Source organism: Rhincodon typus, chromosome 3 (genome assembly GCF_021869965.1).
Source record: "Rhincodon typus isolate 14 chromosome 3, sRhiTyp1.1, whole genome shotgun sequence".
Lineage (NCBI taxonomy): Eukaryota > Metazoa > Chordata > Chondrichthyes > Orectolobiformes > Rhincodontidae > Rhincodon > Rhincodon typus.
In genome coordinates, this window is record NC_063334.1 from 11,006,411 (window position 1) to 11,023,518 (window position 17,108).

Below are 17,108 nucleotides of genomic sequence, written 5' to 3' on the forward strand. Positions count from 1 at the left end.
GCAGCAGGACCCCTGCAGCATCTCCATGGTCTGAATTATAACGCAATTGATTATTGGCAGGATAGTAGTAGGTTTATCAATGGGAAGGGCTGTGGTTGTGATACATGTAGATGAGTTTGGGTAAGAATGTTGGTCCTGCAGTATGTTGGGGAAGGTCAGCTAATGTCAATAACACTGGGCAGCATTGAAAGGGTAAGTCTGAAAGGTATTAGTTTTTGGTTCATTTGGTATCTCGACAAGATTGTGTTTTCTGCATTTTAAGTGTGGAATGCAATGACTATCCCCAAAAGAATGCCGATCTTCAGCATTTCGTTTGCTATGATTTTCTTTAGAGTAAGAAGGTAAATACTGGAGATAATTAATGCAGGAATTATACCTCCCCCACATGAAGAAAGACTGATGCAGATACCATAACTGAGCACATTTCTGACAAAATGTTAGCTCTCCAAATCCAACTTCAGCTAACCAGGCAAGAGGCATGCTAGTCCAATGTTTATTTTTTCACAGTAGAGGTCCAAGTGAAGAGTTTGCCCAAAGTAAGTACAATTTACCCCAGTCAGCATATTGAAATGTGAAGAAATTCAGCACCAAAGCAGTCTTCCTTTTATTTGTACTTATCCTTTCTTTGAAGACTTAAGTTTCCAACAATTTCTTCACTTGCATGTTACTTGCAGAACCATTCAGATTTTTGTACCCTTTTTGAAAGCAAATGTGAAGTGATTTGTGGATTTTTTTTCATTGTGCTATTTTAATCTGTTACAACTTTTCTACAGATTTACTAGAACTAGGGGTCATAGCCTCAAAATAACAGGGAGCGGATTTAGGACTGAGTTGAGGACGAACTTCTTCACCCAAAGGGTTGTGAATCTGTGGGATTCCTGCCCAGTGAAGCAGGTGAAACTACCTCGTTGAATGTTTTTAAGGCAAAGATAGATTTTTGAACAGTAAATGAATTAAGGGTTATTGTGAGTGGGAGAGTAAATGGAGCTGGGTCCACGAAAAGATCAACCATGATTTTATTCAATGGCAGAGCAGGCTTGATGGGCCAAATGGCCTCCTCCTGCTCCTATTTCTTATGTAGTTTTGTTCTTATGTTCTTACACATCTGTTCCTAGATACTTCCTATTGGAAGTAGTAGATGTTGAGGCTTCCTGAGAAGGGAGTTCCAGAGTTAGTCATTTACCTATATTGTGATAGACATGATGCTGAATTTTGGGAATTAGAAGTATAATATTAATCTAGCCCAACCAATGGGAAAACTGACAGGATCATTACCAATGGAAAACACCTTAGATAGAAGGCAACATTTAAAGCATCCTTCACTTCTTTTAATTTGGAAAATCCTTCTATACAACAGGATCAATATTTGCACAGAGTGTAAGATGCGAACTGCTTGGAAGAATTGAATTAAAAAATAATACTGGCATTTGCACCCTTGGTGAAGGATTTTTCTGTATCAACCATCCACCTTTTCCAATCAGTGCAGACATGATCCTTGAATGTCTCACTGAAGAACACAACCAAAGGTTAAATACAGGGATTGGGTCCCTCAGTATAACATACGGAATTTCATTTCTACTGATGATTCATTCCCTTTGATGCTTATCCAGGAAACATTTCAAAGCAAGCTTTCAAGATCAGGTCAGTGGCTGCTCTCTGTTTTTAAGGTAGGATTTGTTCTTGGGCATTTTCTACAAGATTGATTGCTTTTTTAACATTTAATTCCCTCGCTGCAGCACAGTTATTTGTTGAGCGAAACATGTTATGACTTTTAGTTTAAAACTGTATTCATACCTAATGGTTTGTCATTCACCATGCATAACCACACTGTGTTGGCCTGTCTTAAATTTCAGAATCTCTTCTTGTCAATGCAGGCCACCTTACGTGCTTGAACCCAAGCACCAATTTATAAGATACTTGAAGTTTGTGTTGCTGAGATGAAAAATTGAGGCTAACTCCTAATGCAAGTTGTAGTGTTTCATAGCAGTTTGGTGAGTATAGGTCTATACATGATATTTAGTGCTAGCAATGTCAGGCACAATCACCGGGCAAAATCTACAGTAATTTTCAATGAGTGTGCAAAATGACCAGCTGGTCTGGGTGGATACGATTATAATTACTCCCAGATATTCATATTTCATCTGCATCAGCCTCTTTTAAAGGATGTGGAAATAACTGGTACTGGTCTGCATTGTTGTTTACTGTGTTCGGAAACCTAACCAGTCATTTCCAAGTTTTAGTGCTTTCTTTTCTACCCTCCATTGTCTAGAGACAGGGAAGGGGTTGGCAGTGATTTGGCAACCATCACTTCCTCCTTTTTCCTATTGGAGATTGAATCATTCTTTAGCAAAGACTGTCCTGTCAGTTGTTCCTCAATACAATTAGCAAACAGGTGAAAAACAGACTTTATCATTTCATGGACAATGAACCTCGTTACTCCTCTAGTCTCATACAGTCATAGAGTCATACAGCACAGAAACAGACCCTTTGGTCCAACCAGTACGTGCAAAACATAATCCCAAACTAACCTAGTCCCACCTGCCTGTTCCCTGCTCATATCCCTCCAAACCTTTCCTATTCATGTACTTAGCAAAATGTCTTTTAAACATTGTAATTGTACTCACATCCACCACTTCCTCAGGAAGTTCATTCCACATATGAACCACCTTCTGTATAAGAAATTTGCCCTAGAAGATGCTACAACGGTATTAACCATGGTGTGTCACTGATACTGTAAGCTGTATATAAGTCTTGCTTTGTGATACAAAGTAGAGCTTAAATTTTCTAAAACCTTTGTCAACCTGTTGGGCTTGTGCACAACTGATATTTTATCAGACTATTATGGGCAGTATCTTCCCAGACAATGAATGGCTTGGGTATGTGTGAAAAAGTTTGGAGAATTGTGTGAAATTGGTAATGGGGAGATTCTTGCCATTAACCACAAAAAATCCCATTTCCCAACCATGTGTCGAGTTGTGAGGTGAGATTGTCACTAGTGAGAGGCAAGGGGTCTATTACATCATCTCACCTCATTAACATGCAGTTTCCCATTCTCCCACCACCAGAAAAGAGACAGTGACAATTCCCAACATGAAAATCAATACGGTAAACTGGTGACTCCAACTCACTGCTTGCTCCTTTATGACCATAAGATGGAGGAATAGAACTAGGCTATTTGGCCCATCGAGTCCACTCAATGAGATTATGGCTGATCCGATAATCCTCACACCTCTATTTTCCTGCTTTTTCCCAATAACCTTTGATTCCCTTACTGATTATAAATCTGACTATTGCAGCCTTGAATGTACTTATTGACCCGCTGTAGACAGCCCTCTGTGGTCAAGGATTCCACATTTTCACCACCCTCTGGGAGAAAAAAATTACACTTCATCTCTACCTTAAATGGGCAACTCCTTGCTCTAAAATTATGCCCTCTGATCCTAGACTCTCCAACAAAAGGAAACAGTCTCTCTGCATCTACGCTGTCAAGTCCCCCAATAATCTTATACGTTTCAATAAGGTCTCCTCTCAGTCTCCCAAACTCTAATGAGTACAAGCCCAACCTATTCAATCTCTCCTCACAAGAAAATCCCTCTGGAAGTAGGATCCAGCTAGTAAGTCTGTTATGGACTGCCTGACTCCAATTCCAATATACCTTTCCTTAGATACGGAAACCACAATTGTTCACAGGATTCTAGCTGTGGTATAGTTTGAGTAAGACCTCCCCATTTTTATATTCCATTCCCTTTGAAATCAAGGCCAACATACTATTTATCCCCATTACCCATTGAACTTGGCTGTTTGATTTTTGTGATTCATGGACAAGAACTTACAAATCCCTCTGAGTTGAGCCTTTCTGCAGTCTTTCTCCATTTAAATAATATTCAGTTCCTCTATTCTTTCTACGCATATGTATAACCTCACATCCCACTTATTACAACGGCCACATTTATGCCCACTCATTTAACCTATCTACATCCCTTTGCCGACCCCTGTGTCATCCTCACTACCTATTTTTGTGTCCTCTGTAAACTTGGCTACAGTACATTCTCTTTGGTCATCCAAGTCATTTGTATTTATGGTAAATAAGTTGTCCCTAGCACTGATCCCTGTAACACTCCATTAGTAGCAGATTGCCATCCTGAAAATGTACACCTTTATCCCAACTCTCTGTCTTCTATTGGTTAGCTAACCCTCTATTCTCTGGAGGAGCAAATTACTACAGATGCTGGAATCTGAACTGAACAAAAAATGCTGGAGGTCACAGTGGGTCAGGCAGCATCCGAGGAGAGAAAGCAAGCTGATGTTTTGAGTCCAGATGACTCATCAGGGCTCTGATGAAGAGTCATCTTAATTCAAAACATTAGTTTGCTCTCTCTCCATGGATGCTGCCTGACCCGCTGTGATCTCCAGCATTTTTTGTTTTCTATTCTCTGGCCCTTCTATCAGTCACCAAAATCTCAGGCTTCACTCCATAGAGAGTGACCACATGTGAGTTTGGAAAGATAGCACGAGAAAATTCACTGGGACTCACGCAGAGAAAAACTTCACGAATCCTTCCAAAAATTAGTATTAGCTATTTTGTTGGAAGTTTAATCAGTTTGTGACATGTGATTCTATTATGAGCGATACTATATGTCTGCAAGTCCAATTGAAGGGTTGAAGTATCAGCAAATGTTGCCTTCAGTAAATATATTGATGTGGGCCCTCCCTTTCTGTCTCAAAGTGACCCATACAAAAGGGCGTTAAGGAGATAGAAAGGATATGCCTGGATCCATGCTCTGGAGTGAGTGCTCCATTTCCTGGAGGCTGTGGCCCTGACCTCATCCATCTGGAGGACATTCCCAAATTTGAATTAAAAAATGGAAAGCACTTATGTCAATGCATCTCAACTACCCTCCAGACAGGAAGAGTGGTGAAAATTTGTCATTCACTCCCTGCCTGTTGCCCTCTTATCAGCTGTGGACAGAGATTGGTTTCCATCTACTTCCCCTATTGCCTGCTCTGCCATTCAGTAGGATCCCACACTCCTCACATCCATATTCCTGCATTCTCCCCACAACCCTTGATTCCCCAAATGATCAAGAATCTATCTATCTTAGCCTGAAATATATACAAGAACTCTGCCCCAAAAGCAAGGAGTTCCAAAAATACTAAGCAGTATGAAGATATACCTTCTTATCTCAGTCTTAAATTGGCACGTTTTTATTCTGAGATCATGCCCTCTGGTTCTAGACTCTCCCATGAGGGGAAACGTCCTCTCAGAATTTAACCTGTCAAGCCCCTTAAGAATCCTCGATGTTTCAATGAGATCAGCTCTCATTCTTCCAAACTCCAGTGAGTTGATTCCAATAAGACAGGTCCTCCATCCCAGGGATTATCCCCATGAACCTTCTTTGATCTGCATCCAATGAAATAATATCTTTCCTTTAAATAAAGTCTGACAACTCCATGGAGAGAGTAAAACAGAGTTAACATTTCAAGACCAATGCGACTCTTCAGAATTCTTCAGTTCTGAAGAAGAGCCATATCAATTTGAAACATTAACTCTGTTTATCTGTACAAATTCTGCCTGATCTGCTGAGTTTCTCTAACACTTTCTATTTTTATTTCAGTTAAGGTTAAGGTTGTGAGATTAGTTTAAGAAAATAATGTAGATTCTACATTAAATGGAAATGTCCTTGAAGTAATCAAAGCAGGAAAATATTTATGAGTTTTGGTGGATAGAACATTAAAACCAACAATTGCTTACAGCTACTAGAAAAGTGAAATATAAAAATGTCATGAACAGCTAAGGCTGTGACTTCTAAACTAATGAGAAATACTGACCCTTAAAGTCCTTTGTCACTTACCATGGGAGCAAACTGAGTTTTTACTTCTGGTGTAACAATCTTGCATAATTTATATTTGCATGGATATTTGTTGAGATTTTGCATCATCCAGCAATTAGCTTGGCTAATAGTTTGGAAAGATAAGGTTGCACTAATTAGTGCAGAATAGGTCTTAAGTTATTTCTCATCTTTTTAATTATTTGATGGAATTTGATCAGTATATATGGTGATTATATTCAGCTGAAAGGTCAATAAAACAGCCAATGTATGAAAAAAGTAACTCTGACATAGACAAAGAAACAACCAAGTAATTTTCCTTCAGTTCTGGCAGAGTTTCTAATATATGTATAAATATTGAAATATATTTCTTAGACACTCAGGAATTTTTAAAAAGTTGCATGAAATCCATTTTGGAGGCAATGATAGAATATATTAGATTCTCCAGGCAGGTATGAATTTCTCACATTCGCTGGAGAGGTGTGGTGACAGAGAGTGCTACATTGTTTGCAGATCTGTGAAGTCCTATTCCAATGGTTCTCTTCTGATGCTATGCTAATCAATAAATTAAACAGTGCTATATTCATTCTCAGTTCAATCAAAGACGGATCCTGTTTCCACCATGCTGGTGTATCTCCTTTCCTGCGAAGTGATCTTATAGAGGGGATGTCTCTTGAACATTTTTCTGAGACACTATTTATAACAGAAAGACGACACAGTTAAAAATATTGACTTGGGTGGTATGTTGCTTGTTGTTTTTAAAGTATTTTAAAATATGCATTTCATGAGTTCCCATGAAACAGGCAGAGCCTCAAAAGTTAGCACCTGTAAATATGAAGCCCAAATTTACAAGCCCAATTCATTGCCTGTTTAGTAAGACAAGATGTAATTTGTAAACAAATAAGTCCACACTCATGTGTACAAACTTGATTAAACATCAATGAAATCCTTTTGCTTTCCATATGTTGAGAGTTTGCATGAGGCTCCACCTTCAGCTTGGGTTTCACTTGCTAAGAAATAATCTAACCTCTGAACCTATGATCTTAAAAGGAGAAGGTAAGTTTTATTAAGAAATTATTCTCTTTACATTTAGTGTTCATCTTATTGTATTTTGCTTCATACTTTTACTGAGTCATCCTCCATTTCATTTTTAGTGTTTTCTTTCTTTACAGTTTTAAAGGAAGAACTTGAATTTGTAAAGTACTTTTAATGTCCTCTAAATTCTCTCATACACTTCAAAGGAATGAATTAAAGTCCATGCTCTTTTTAGACAAATATTAGTAATTTACGTACAGCAGAGGGAGGAGACAATTAGATCTTGTTGGACTTGTTGGGCCGAAGGGCCTGTTTCCACACTGTGGGGATTCTATGATTCTATGTCTGTTGAATAAATGCATGGTTATGTAAAACCACAGGCTTTATTGTGGCATTATAGAAAAGATGAGGAGATGAGTTCAGGGCAGGTTAAACCATTGAGGTGAGGAACAGGAGTTTATCTGAGAACAAAGAAATCAGGTGCAATGACCCATAAACCATCTTGGCCATCCTCTTCAATACTATGGGTTCAATACTTGGACATATCTCTTTTCTTCATCCTTAATGCTTCATCATGAAGTTAGTATAGACTTGTACTATTTTCTGCATGTTGACCAGTATCCAAAACCTGGATTAAGGAAAGCTGTTCTTGTACAAGTACAAGTTACGACTTTACGAATCCTCATGCTATTGCATTTTTCAAACTACCTAACAAGACATCCTGTCACATCAGGAATATGTGGTCCATAATTAGTATCTAGAAGTTATAACCATTATGCATGCTCATTGCAAAACTTCCATCACCCTTAGCATGGAAAGGAGGCATAAGTCTCAAAGTCATAACAGTATAGATAAGGCCAATCAGTCCATTGAGTCCATTGCAGCATTGCGTGGAGCAACTCAATTAATTCTGCTCCCCAACCTATCCTCATAGCCCTGTAAGTTTATTTTCCTCAAGAGCCAATATAATGAAATCTTCAGTAATCTCTATTTCCAAAATCCCTGTAGACAGTGAGTTCTAGGTCATTGCCAAATGTAACTAAATGCTGCATAAAAAGTATTTCCTTGCATTCCCCTGTATTTGTTACCCCAAACCTTAACTCTGTACTCCCTAAGCCTTGGCATCATTAAGGAACAGTTTGCATTATCTGCCTTATACCAAACCTATCAGAATCATAAAACAGAGAACTGCAGATTCTGAAGATCTGAAAAAGAAACAGAAATTGCAGGAGAAACTGGGCAGGCCTGACAGTGTCTTTGGAAAGAAAACAGACTTAATATTTCTTGTGCAGTGACTCTTCTCCAGAACTAATGGTAGCTAGGAAAAGGTGGTATTTATTCTGATGACAGTGTGGGGGAAAAGAAGTGTGTGGATAGATGGACACAGTGCCGTGAGAGAAAGAAAATCATTGCTTTCTCTCCACACATGCTGTCAGACCTATTGAGTTTCTCCTGTTGTAATCTTGTGCACTTCAATTAGTCCTCCCCTCAATTTTCTTTGCTCTAAAGAAAACCCAACTTCTGCAACCAAAACTTGTCACTAAAATTATCCAACCCTGAAACTACTAGAGTAAATTTCTTCTGCACCGTCTCGAGTATACCCACATCTTTCCTAAAGGATGTGACCAGACTAGATGTATTGCTCTAACTGTGGCGTCAGCCAGAAAAGACACATAACTTACAGTAAGTGACTTCCACTTTGAAGAAAGAAGTCGCACATGATGGGCATGAAGGCATGTCACAGCATTCCCTTGCACTTCAAAAATTGAAAAGGTTCACACTCAATTAATACTCATGTGGTGGCTTACCATAGAGCCATTATGTATATCATTATAGAAAATAACCAATAATTAATGTGCAGCTTACCAAGTTGTTCACATTATTTGAATGATAAAGTGTTTTGTTGGATGCCAGAACCATTCCTTACTACTATGAGTGTCGACCATATTAAACAAAATTCCCAACAGTGGAACATAGTGTCAGCATGGACATGAATCAGTTTAAAATAGGTGTTATCTTATTTGGTGCAATAGAAAAATTACATAAAAGGCCCCCAGCATTCTGTAATGCTTCAATTATTGAAAAAGTGAAGTTGCTATTGGGCTGCTCTCTCATTAGAGAAAGAGATAACTGGTGGTGGTTTAACCTGAGGGTCACCACAGAAAAGGAGTCCTTTGTGGTAACCTCAGCCACAGCAGGAATTCAACCCATTGCTGTTAGCACTACACTGCATCACAAACCAACTGTCCAGGCAACTGATCTAACCAAACCCCTTACAATATACTAATTTCCAAAGGGTTGGATAGTTCCCAACCTAGGTTTATGTGACAGTTGATAGGCACCTCGAAAAATTTGTAGCAGAAAGCAAGAAGAACATCTTTGCTTTTCTCTTAATATTAAATCATTTCTTTCTCGATTGTAGCCCAGTTCAAGAGACCTAGGTAAGAACATTGGCTCAGCTTTATTTATTTATTCATGGGATGTGAGCATTGCTGGCTGGATCAGCATGTATTGCCCATCCCTAATTGCCCACAGGGCATTTAAGAGTCAATCACATTGCTGCAGGAATGTGGGAAACTCTCCTACAAACCTTCCTCCAGCCTGAAAAATAGCAACTGACCCCCTACTCTTTGTTTCCTATCACTCAATAGTTTTGTATCCAGGGGGCTACTGTCCCTTGTATTCCATGAGTTATAACTATTGTCACAACTTGTGTACCACTGTATTGAATGCGTTCTGGAAGTCCATGCACAGTAGATCACCAGTTTTTTAACCTCACTGGAGGCCCCAGTGGCTCAGTGGTTCTCACAGCACCAGGGACCCTGGCTCAATTCCACCCTCAGGCGACTGTCTGTGTAGAGTTTGCACATTCTCCCCATCTCTGTACAGGTTTCCTTCGGGTGCTCCAGTTTCCTCCCACAGTCCAAAGATGTGCAGGTTAGGTGGATTGGCTGTGCTAAGTGTCCAGGGATGTGCAGGTTCGGTGGATTATCCATGGGAAATGCAGAGTTACAGGAATTGGGTCTGGGTGGGATGCTCTTCGGAGGATCGGTGTGGACTTGATGGGCCAAATGGTGTGCTTCCACGCTGTGGGGATTCGATGATTCTTTGACCCTTCTTGTTACATCTTCAAAAAAACTCCAGTATTTTAGTTAAACATATTTTCCCCTTTAAAAATCCATGCTAATCATCTCACCTTTTTCCATGTGAAAACTAGTTCTATTCTGAATCATTGATGTTAATCTCTCTGGTGCAGACAGCACCTGGGCTTTTAACTCAGTTGCAACTATGACTACTTTACAACGATGGGGCTTCAGTTGCAGAGCCCTCTAATCTACAACATCAAAGTGAGCAGCATATTTACAGAAAATTGTTATGAACAATAAGCCAGTTTCTCTGTCATCATCAACACAGCGTTCCCTTTTATAGCAAGCTACATTCCTTTAGAATTATCAAATGATTCAACACTGAAGCAGGCCATTTGATCGATCATGCCATCCAATTAGGTCCACACTCTTCCCTTTCCCCATAGCCCCAGGTATTTTTTTCTGATTTACTGGATGCTCTCTTATTGGATTTTGTATTGCCTGCTAAGGGTGCAACAGGCCCGACATTTTCTATTCCTGTTGCCTGTGCAAATCCACAATCCACATGGAGCACCCAAAGTTACAGACTAAAGCAAGTTGGAGCATTACAGCAGCATTATCCCATTTGAGTGTCTCACAAAATGGAATGCTTTTTAGTTGCCTGGATTTTGGTGATTGGTTACTCTCCTGGATTCTGTCAGACTCCTGTCCCCTCCTCCACTTCTGACCATGAAGGTTAGTGGTGGAACCAAAGCAGAAGTTGCTGGGAAAGCTCAGCAGGTCTGGCAGCATCTGTGAAGAAAAATCTGAGTTAACGTTTCAGGTCCAGTGAGGACGTTAACTCTGACTTTTCTTCACAGATGCTGCTGGACCTGCTGAGCTGGTTTTTGTTCCTGATTTACAGTTCTTTTGCTTTTTATTAAGAATAGTGGTGTACCTTTCATATGTGCTTGCAAAGTAAATAATCATGTCCAAACTTTCACTTTCCTCTGTTCACAAAGTGACAGGTAAGATTTTAATTGTAACATGTCTCAAATAAAAACTAGCATGCATCTAAAAGGAGCTTTCTGATTGTGCCACTACAATTCATTTCAAATTAATGCAAAGGAAGGGATAGCTATTGTATTCATTTCCCATGAGCTAATCAATTGGAAAATTTCGTTTCTAATTTGTCAAGGAGAACTCACTAGTGAGGAGGAAAAAATTACATAGAATGTGATTCCATAAAAAGTGGAACTGTTAGGCAATGCTGAAAAGCCATAAGGTGAGATATCTAATAAGTGAGTGTGACAGCAGGAAAACACAGTCAATCTGCAGGCTGCTCAGTAACAGGAGCTCAATTAGATGATTATAGCAGTAGAAATATGGAAATTTGGGTGACAGAAACCCTACTGTGCAGTGATTCATTTTAGTGGAGAGACCAAGGTATGGTAATATAAACTTAAGCTAATGGCTACAATTCCAAAAGGGGTCAAGGAGCACAGAGACCTGGAGGTTTATGAGTACAAATCATGTACATGGCGAGGCAAGTTGAAAAATAAAGCTGTTAATGAAACATACAGGATGCTGGGCTTTATAAACAGCAGTATAGAATACAAAGGAAAGGAAATTACAAGAAAGCTAGATGAAAGATTGATATGGCCTCAGCGAGAGAGGCCACACTACATTTTAGGAAAGTTGGTAGAGAGATTGCAGAAAACAGAATGGTTCTACAGAATGAAGAACTCCATGAATGAGTCTGCTCCCCTTGGAAAAACACAAGATTAAGAGGAGATTTGCTGGAAGTGTTCAAACTAATGAGATGTCATGACAGAGATGTCAGACATTGTTCTCTAGGAGAATGGATCAAGGATGTTGGCTTAAGGTGATTAGTAAAGAAGAAATGATGGCGTGAAGAAATTGTCTTCATGCATCACATCTTTAGGGTCTGGAATGGTCCACCTGAAAGTATGGTGGAGACAGATTCATTTGAAGAAAATTGGAAGGGGAAAGAAATCGCATAGCTTCAGGAAAAAAAATGGAAAATTGGTCATTATTCTTCCAGAGAGATAGCTCAGATACAGCAGATCAAATAACCTCCTACTGTGCTGCAATATTTCTACAATACTATGTGAAGTCTGAGATTTTGTCAACAAGTTCAAAAAGCTATCTTGATATTTGGCAAGGAAAGTATTTGGTAGGAGGGGTGATGAGTGACAGAGTGGCATTTGATACGTTCCAGATTTAGGAGTGCAATGTTCTTTCAGATTCGAAACACTTCTATTTTCGTCTGTTCAAAAGATTTTGTTTAGGGCTGCTGGGACTGGAAGCTTTAGCAGAATCCAAAATTTATGGCTTCGAAGGCCATGATATAAATAAAGTTTGGGTGTTGATGTAAAAGTTCTCTAAGTTCCCTACAAAAAAAATGTAAATAAATCTGTAGGTCACTGTATTTGGAGTAACAATTAGACAAATACAGTGTTCAGATTTCTCCGGAGATTTATAAGAAAGAAGGGAACTAGTTGATCAGATAATAACTTCTCATAAACAACATGATTCTGAGAACAATTGAAAATTCTAAATTCAAGAGGTAAAATAGCTAGTCTCAACTTTCCTTTTATGAGGAATAATTTTATTCCTAATGATTTTCTCCCTATGGGCATTGTGGGTCCATCTATAGCACTGCAGCAGTTCAAGAAGGCAGTTCACAATCACCTTCTCAAGGGCAACTAGGGATGGGCAATAAATGCCAGTTATGTGCATGTCCCACGAGTGAACAAATAATAAAAAAGAAACTGACTGGCTCTGTCAATGGAAACAATTCAAGAAAATGAAAGACAAATGACAATGAACATTTTTAAGATAAAAGAAAGGAGCATCAGAAAGGAAGACATAAAACAGGTAGAAGATATCAGAAACTTCAGGGGAAACTTAAAAGCTTTAATACACAATGATAAAAACAAAGCAGAAGCAGGAGAATAAGTCAAATACCATGACTTACCATTGTGCATATGGCAGGCTAACATCCAGCAGTCAATGAAACAGATGGTACAAGCAATTCAGTGTAATTTAGGCTGCAAATCTAACAAAAATGTTCATTTTTATCCTGATATGTGAAAAGGAACCGCCAAATATGGTAAAATCTGGTTTGGTTGGTGCATCCTATTAGTACAACTGTTTTAAGTATTAGGGTTAGTAAGTTAAGGATCCCCTGCATTATAGGAGTAACAAAGCTTCAAAAGTATTTCAGTGTCTATGCAGTGCTGTGGGGAGTGGTGAAAAGTGTTTCATAAATCTCAGAACTCCACAAAATGGCCACATCTTCATAGACACATAGCTGATGTGAATTCACCTCGTAAACTTCATAAGTGGGACTTGGGACTCTGAGATCTGGTCTTTTTTTTCTCTTGCTTACCTTTGGCTTTGTTAAAATCTTTCAATTCTGGTTTTTGTAACCAAGTGGGCGCCAGTAAATGGTGACTTTGTGCACTTTTTGCTGTACTTTGTATGCATCTTTAACACAAAGTGAAACAGATCATTCTAAAAGTGAATTCCTGGTATTGATCTCAGTTTGGACAACAAAAGAATTAGGAGCAGGATTAGACCATATAGTCTTTGAGCCTGTTCCGTCATTCAATTAGATCATGGCTGATCCACTTTTAGGTCTCAACTCCATTTTTCTGTCTTTTCCCCACAACTCTTGCCTCTCTTGTTGACCGAAAATCAATTTAATTTTTCCTTGAATATATGCAATGACCTCCAGCCATCCGATTTTCCTTGGCCATATTCAGAAAGGAACCTTCATAAGCCATCACTCCCTTCTTTGTGCATTCCATGGAAATGTGTTCTCCTGGTATTACAGCTATAGTTTTAATATATATTTTCTTTTCTGATGCCCCCTTTTCTGAGGGTTGCTTAGACATTCCTGTTACTGCAATCGGTTTTCCATTTAACTTCCAACAATTAACTTTGGAATGTCCAGTCTTGTTACAATGGAAGCATGTTAACTTCTTTATATCATTTTTCATTCCAGACTTTCTCCTTTATATATTTCAGTCTGTTCTATAAAACTAGTACTTCTTCCATCCACAGATTTTGTATTCCTCCAATTTCCTTGTGGGCAGCACGGTGGCTCAGTAGTTAGCACTGTTGCCTCACAGTGCCAGGGACCCATGTTTGATTCCACCCTCAGACAACTGTGTGGAGTTTGCATGTTCTCCCCGTGTCTGTGTAGGTTTCCTCTAAGTGCTCTGGTTTCCTCCCACAGTCCATAGATGTACAAAGTTGGTCATGCTAAATTGCCCATTGTATCCAGGGAGTGCAGGCTAGGTGGATTAGCCATGGAAAATGCAGGGTTACAGGGGTGGGGTAGGGGGTGGATCTGGGTAGAATGCTGTTCGAATGCTTAGTGTGAACTTGGTGGACTGAATAGCCTGCTCCCACACTGTAGGAGTTCTATGATTTCCAGAAGACCATTTCCCTGCTTATGTCTGTGTGCAATACCATAGGTGGAGGGACAGGTAGTATTGAGGGGGCAGGAAGGCTGCAGAAGGATTTAGACAGGTTAAGAGAGTGGGCAAAGAAGTGGCAGATGGAGTACAATGTGGGAAAGTGTGAGGTCATGCACTTTGGTAAGAAGAATAAAAGCATGGACTATTTTCTAAATGGGGAGAAAATTCAGAAATCTGAAGTGCAAAGGGTCTTGGGAGTCCTAGTCCAAGATTCTCTTAAGGTAAACTTGCAGGTTAGTCAGTTGTTGGAAAGCAAATACAACGTTGGCATTTATTTCAAGAGTTAACATCTGAGGCTTTATAAGGCTCTGGTCAGACCACATTAAGAATATTGTGAGCAATTTTAGGCACCATACCTCAGGAAGGACGTACTCGCCCTGGAGTGAGTCCAGAGGAGGTTGACGAGAATGATCCCAGGACTGAAAGGCTTAACATATGAGGGATGTTTGAGGACTCTGTGTCTATATTCGATGGAGTTTAGAAGGATGAGGGGAGATCTAAATGAAAATTACAGAATACTGAAAGGCCTAGATAGCGTGGACATTGGGAAGACGTTTCCATTGATAGGAGAGACTAGGACCCGAGGGCACAGTCCTAGAGTAAAGGGAAGACCCTTTAGAACGGAGATGAGGAGAAACTTCTTCAGCCAGAGGGCGGTGAATCTATGGAATTCACTGCCACAGAAGGCTACGGAGGCCAGATCATTGAGTATATTTAAGACAGAGATAGATAGGCTCTTAATTGTCAAAGCAATCAAATGTTACAGAGAGAAAGTGGGAGAATGGGGTTGAGAAACTTATCAGCCCTGATTGAATGGTGGAGCAAACACGATGGGCTGAATGGCCTAATTTCTGCTCCTACATCTTATGGTCTTATAGATATCTACTAGAACTGCCACTTATTTGATCTTGATTATTTAATCTTCTTCTAAATAAGTTTATAAGTTTGCTGGAATGCTATTTCTGAACTCTTCCAGGATCATATTTTCCTTTACATTCTCAATTTTGTTTTGGTAGCTCGAGTAATGGAACCTATTGATGCCACACAATAACTGAACTTTACTTCCTCAGCTAACATGGAAGAATCTGTGCTCTCGCATCCAGAGAATTAGTTCAGGCCTCTGGATTACTCAGGGTAAGCACAAACTCCCACTGCCCTGGTATGCACAATGAAAAGATGCTGTGAATCACAGTAATACTCAGGAGCATATGTTCACATTGTACATTTGGCATTAAAAGAGAATTTGTTCTCTTTCATCCACCCATGTGAAACTGACTGCATGAAATAAAGGCAAAATTAATTCAACATGGATTAGTATTACTACTCAATGTAGGTTTAGCCTGACACTTTTGTTATATAAACCGAAATGCAATCTCTGTCTCATTTTAAATGTTGGTTTCTATTATTCTGTGATGAGCTGCTATTTTTACACAAAAACCAAAGAACTGTGGATGCTGGGAATCTGAACCAAAAACAGAAATTGCTGGAGAAACTCAACTGGTCTGAAGAAGGCTCATTGGACCTGAAACGTTAACTCTGCTTTCTCTCTCCATAGATGCTGCCAAACTGCTAAGGTTTCTCCAGCTTTTATCCTGTTTTGATATATTTTTAAATGTATTTGTTAATAGGAAACATACATCATTGCCTAGGGCAGAATTTATTCCTCTTGAAAACTTAGGGGCTAACTATCTTCTTGACCACACCAGTCCAAGTGCAGCAGGTATTCCCACAGTACGGTTAGAAGGGAGTTCCAGGATTTTGACCCAGCAGCAATGAAGGAATGGTTACATAGCTCCAAGTCAGGATGGTGGATGGCTTGAAAGGGAACCTAGGAGGTGTGGTGTTCCCTGACATTTTCTGTCCTTGTCCTTTAAAGTGATGGAAGTCACATGTTTGGAAGGTGCTATGGAAGGAGCCTTGCAGAGATGATGCAGTGCATGTTATAGGTGAGATTATGCCCTCTGATCTTAGAGTTTCCCACAAGGTGAAACAACCTCTTGGCATCTATACTGCCAAGAATGTTTTGTGTCAATCCAGTCCTTCCTAGAATCCTCCTTCCTCACTGGGATATATCTCAGTTGCAAGTCATAAATTGCTTTCTTAAATGTCTGCTATTGTTCCTCAAACATCTTTTCTGCTCAACTTCTTTAAAATCCACTTCAGCCAATATGGTTCTCATTCCTTTATAATTACATATGCTTAAGTTTTGCTTTTTTTTTTGCATATTTGTTTCTGAACAAGTTTTTCACACTCAACTGTGCATTGATGATGTACGGAGTGAATGACTGTGGCGATAGATAGGAAACCAATTAATGTTCTTAATGGTGTCAAGCTTCTTAGATATTGGTGGAGAACTCATCCAAGTGTTCCATCACGCTCCTCAATTGTGCCTTGTAGATGGTGGATAAGCACTGAGGAATCAGGACATGAGTTAAGTGTCACTTAAAACTGTTGAGAATTAATTTTGTGCTTAGATCATCCATTTTAACATTATCTGAAATGATTTACCTCCTTCTCTAGTGTTCGTACTTTTTCCTTTGCTTCTTGAAGCTCACTTTCTACTTCTGATGAATCTGGGATTGAACTAATCTGTGTGAAGTTTAAACCTTGTATCTGAAAAAAATACATCCGCATTTCTACATCACCAAGTATAGCACTGATCAAGATTA

The 17,108-nt window shown here is 39.4% G+C and overlaps 1 protein-coding gene across 2 annotated transcripts in view; it reads right to left on the bottom strand.

The window, feature by feature from the left end:
• Window positions 1–17,108, bottom strand: part of LOC109937285 (coiled-coil domain-containing protein 192-like) — a 71,417-nt gene that overhangs the window by 40,450 nt on the left and 13,859 nt on the right. For both annotated transcript variants that reach the window (XM_048595275.1, XM_048595274.1), the window contains exon 3: window positions 16,948–17,052. In XM_048595275.1, the coding sequence (XP_048451232.1) occupies window positions 16,948–17,052 (105 nt within the window). The remainder of the gene's footprint in view (window positions 1–16,947; window positions 17,053–17,108) is intronic.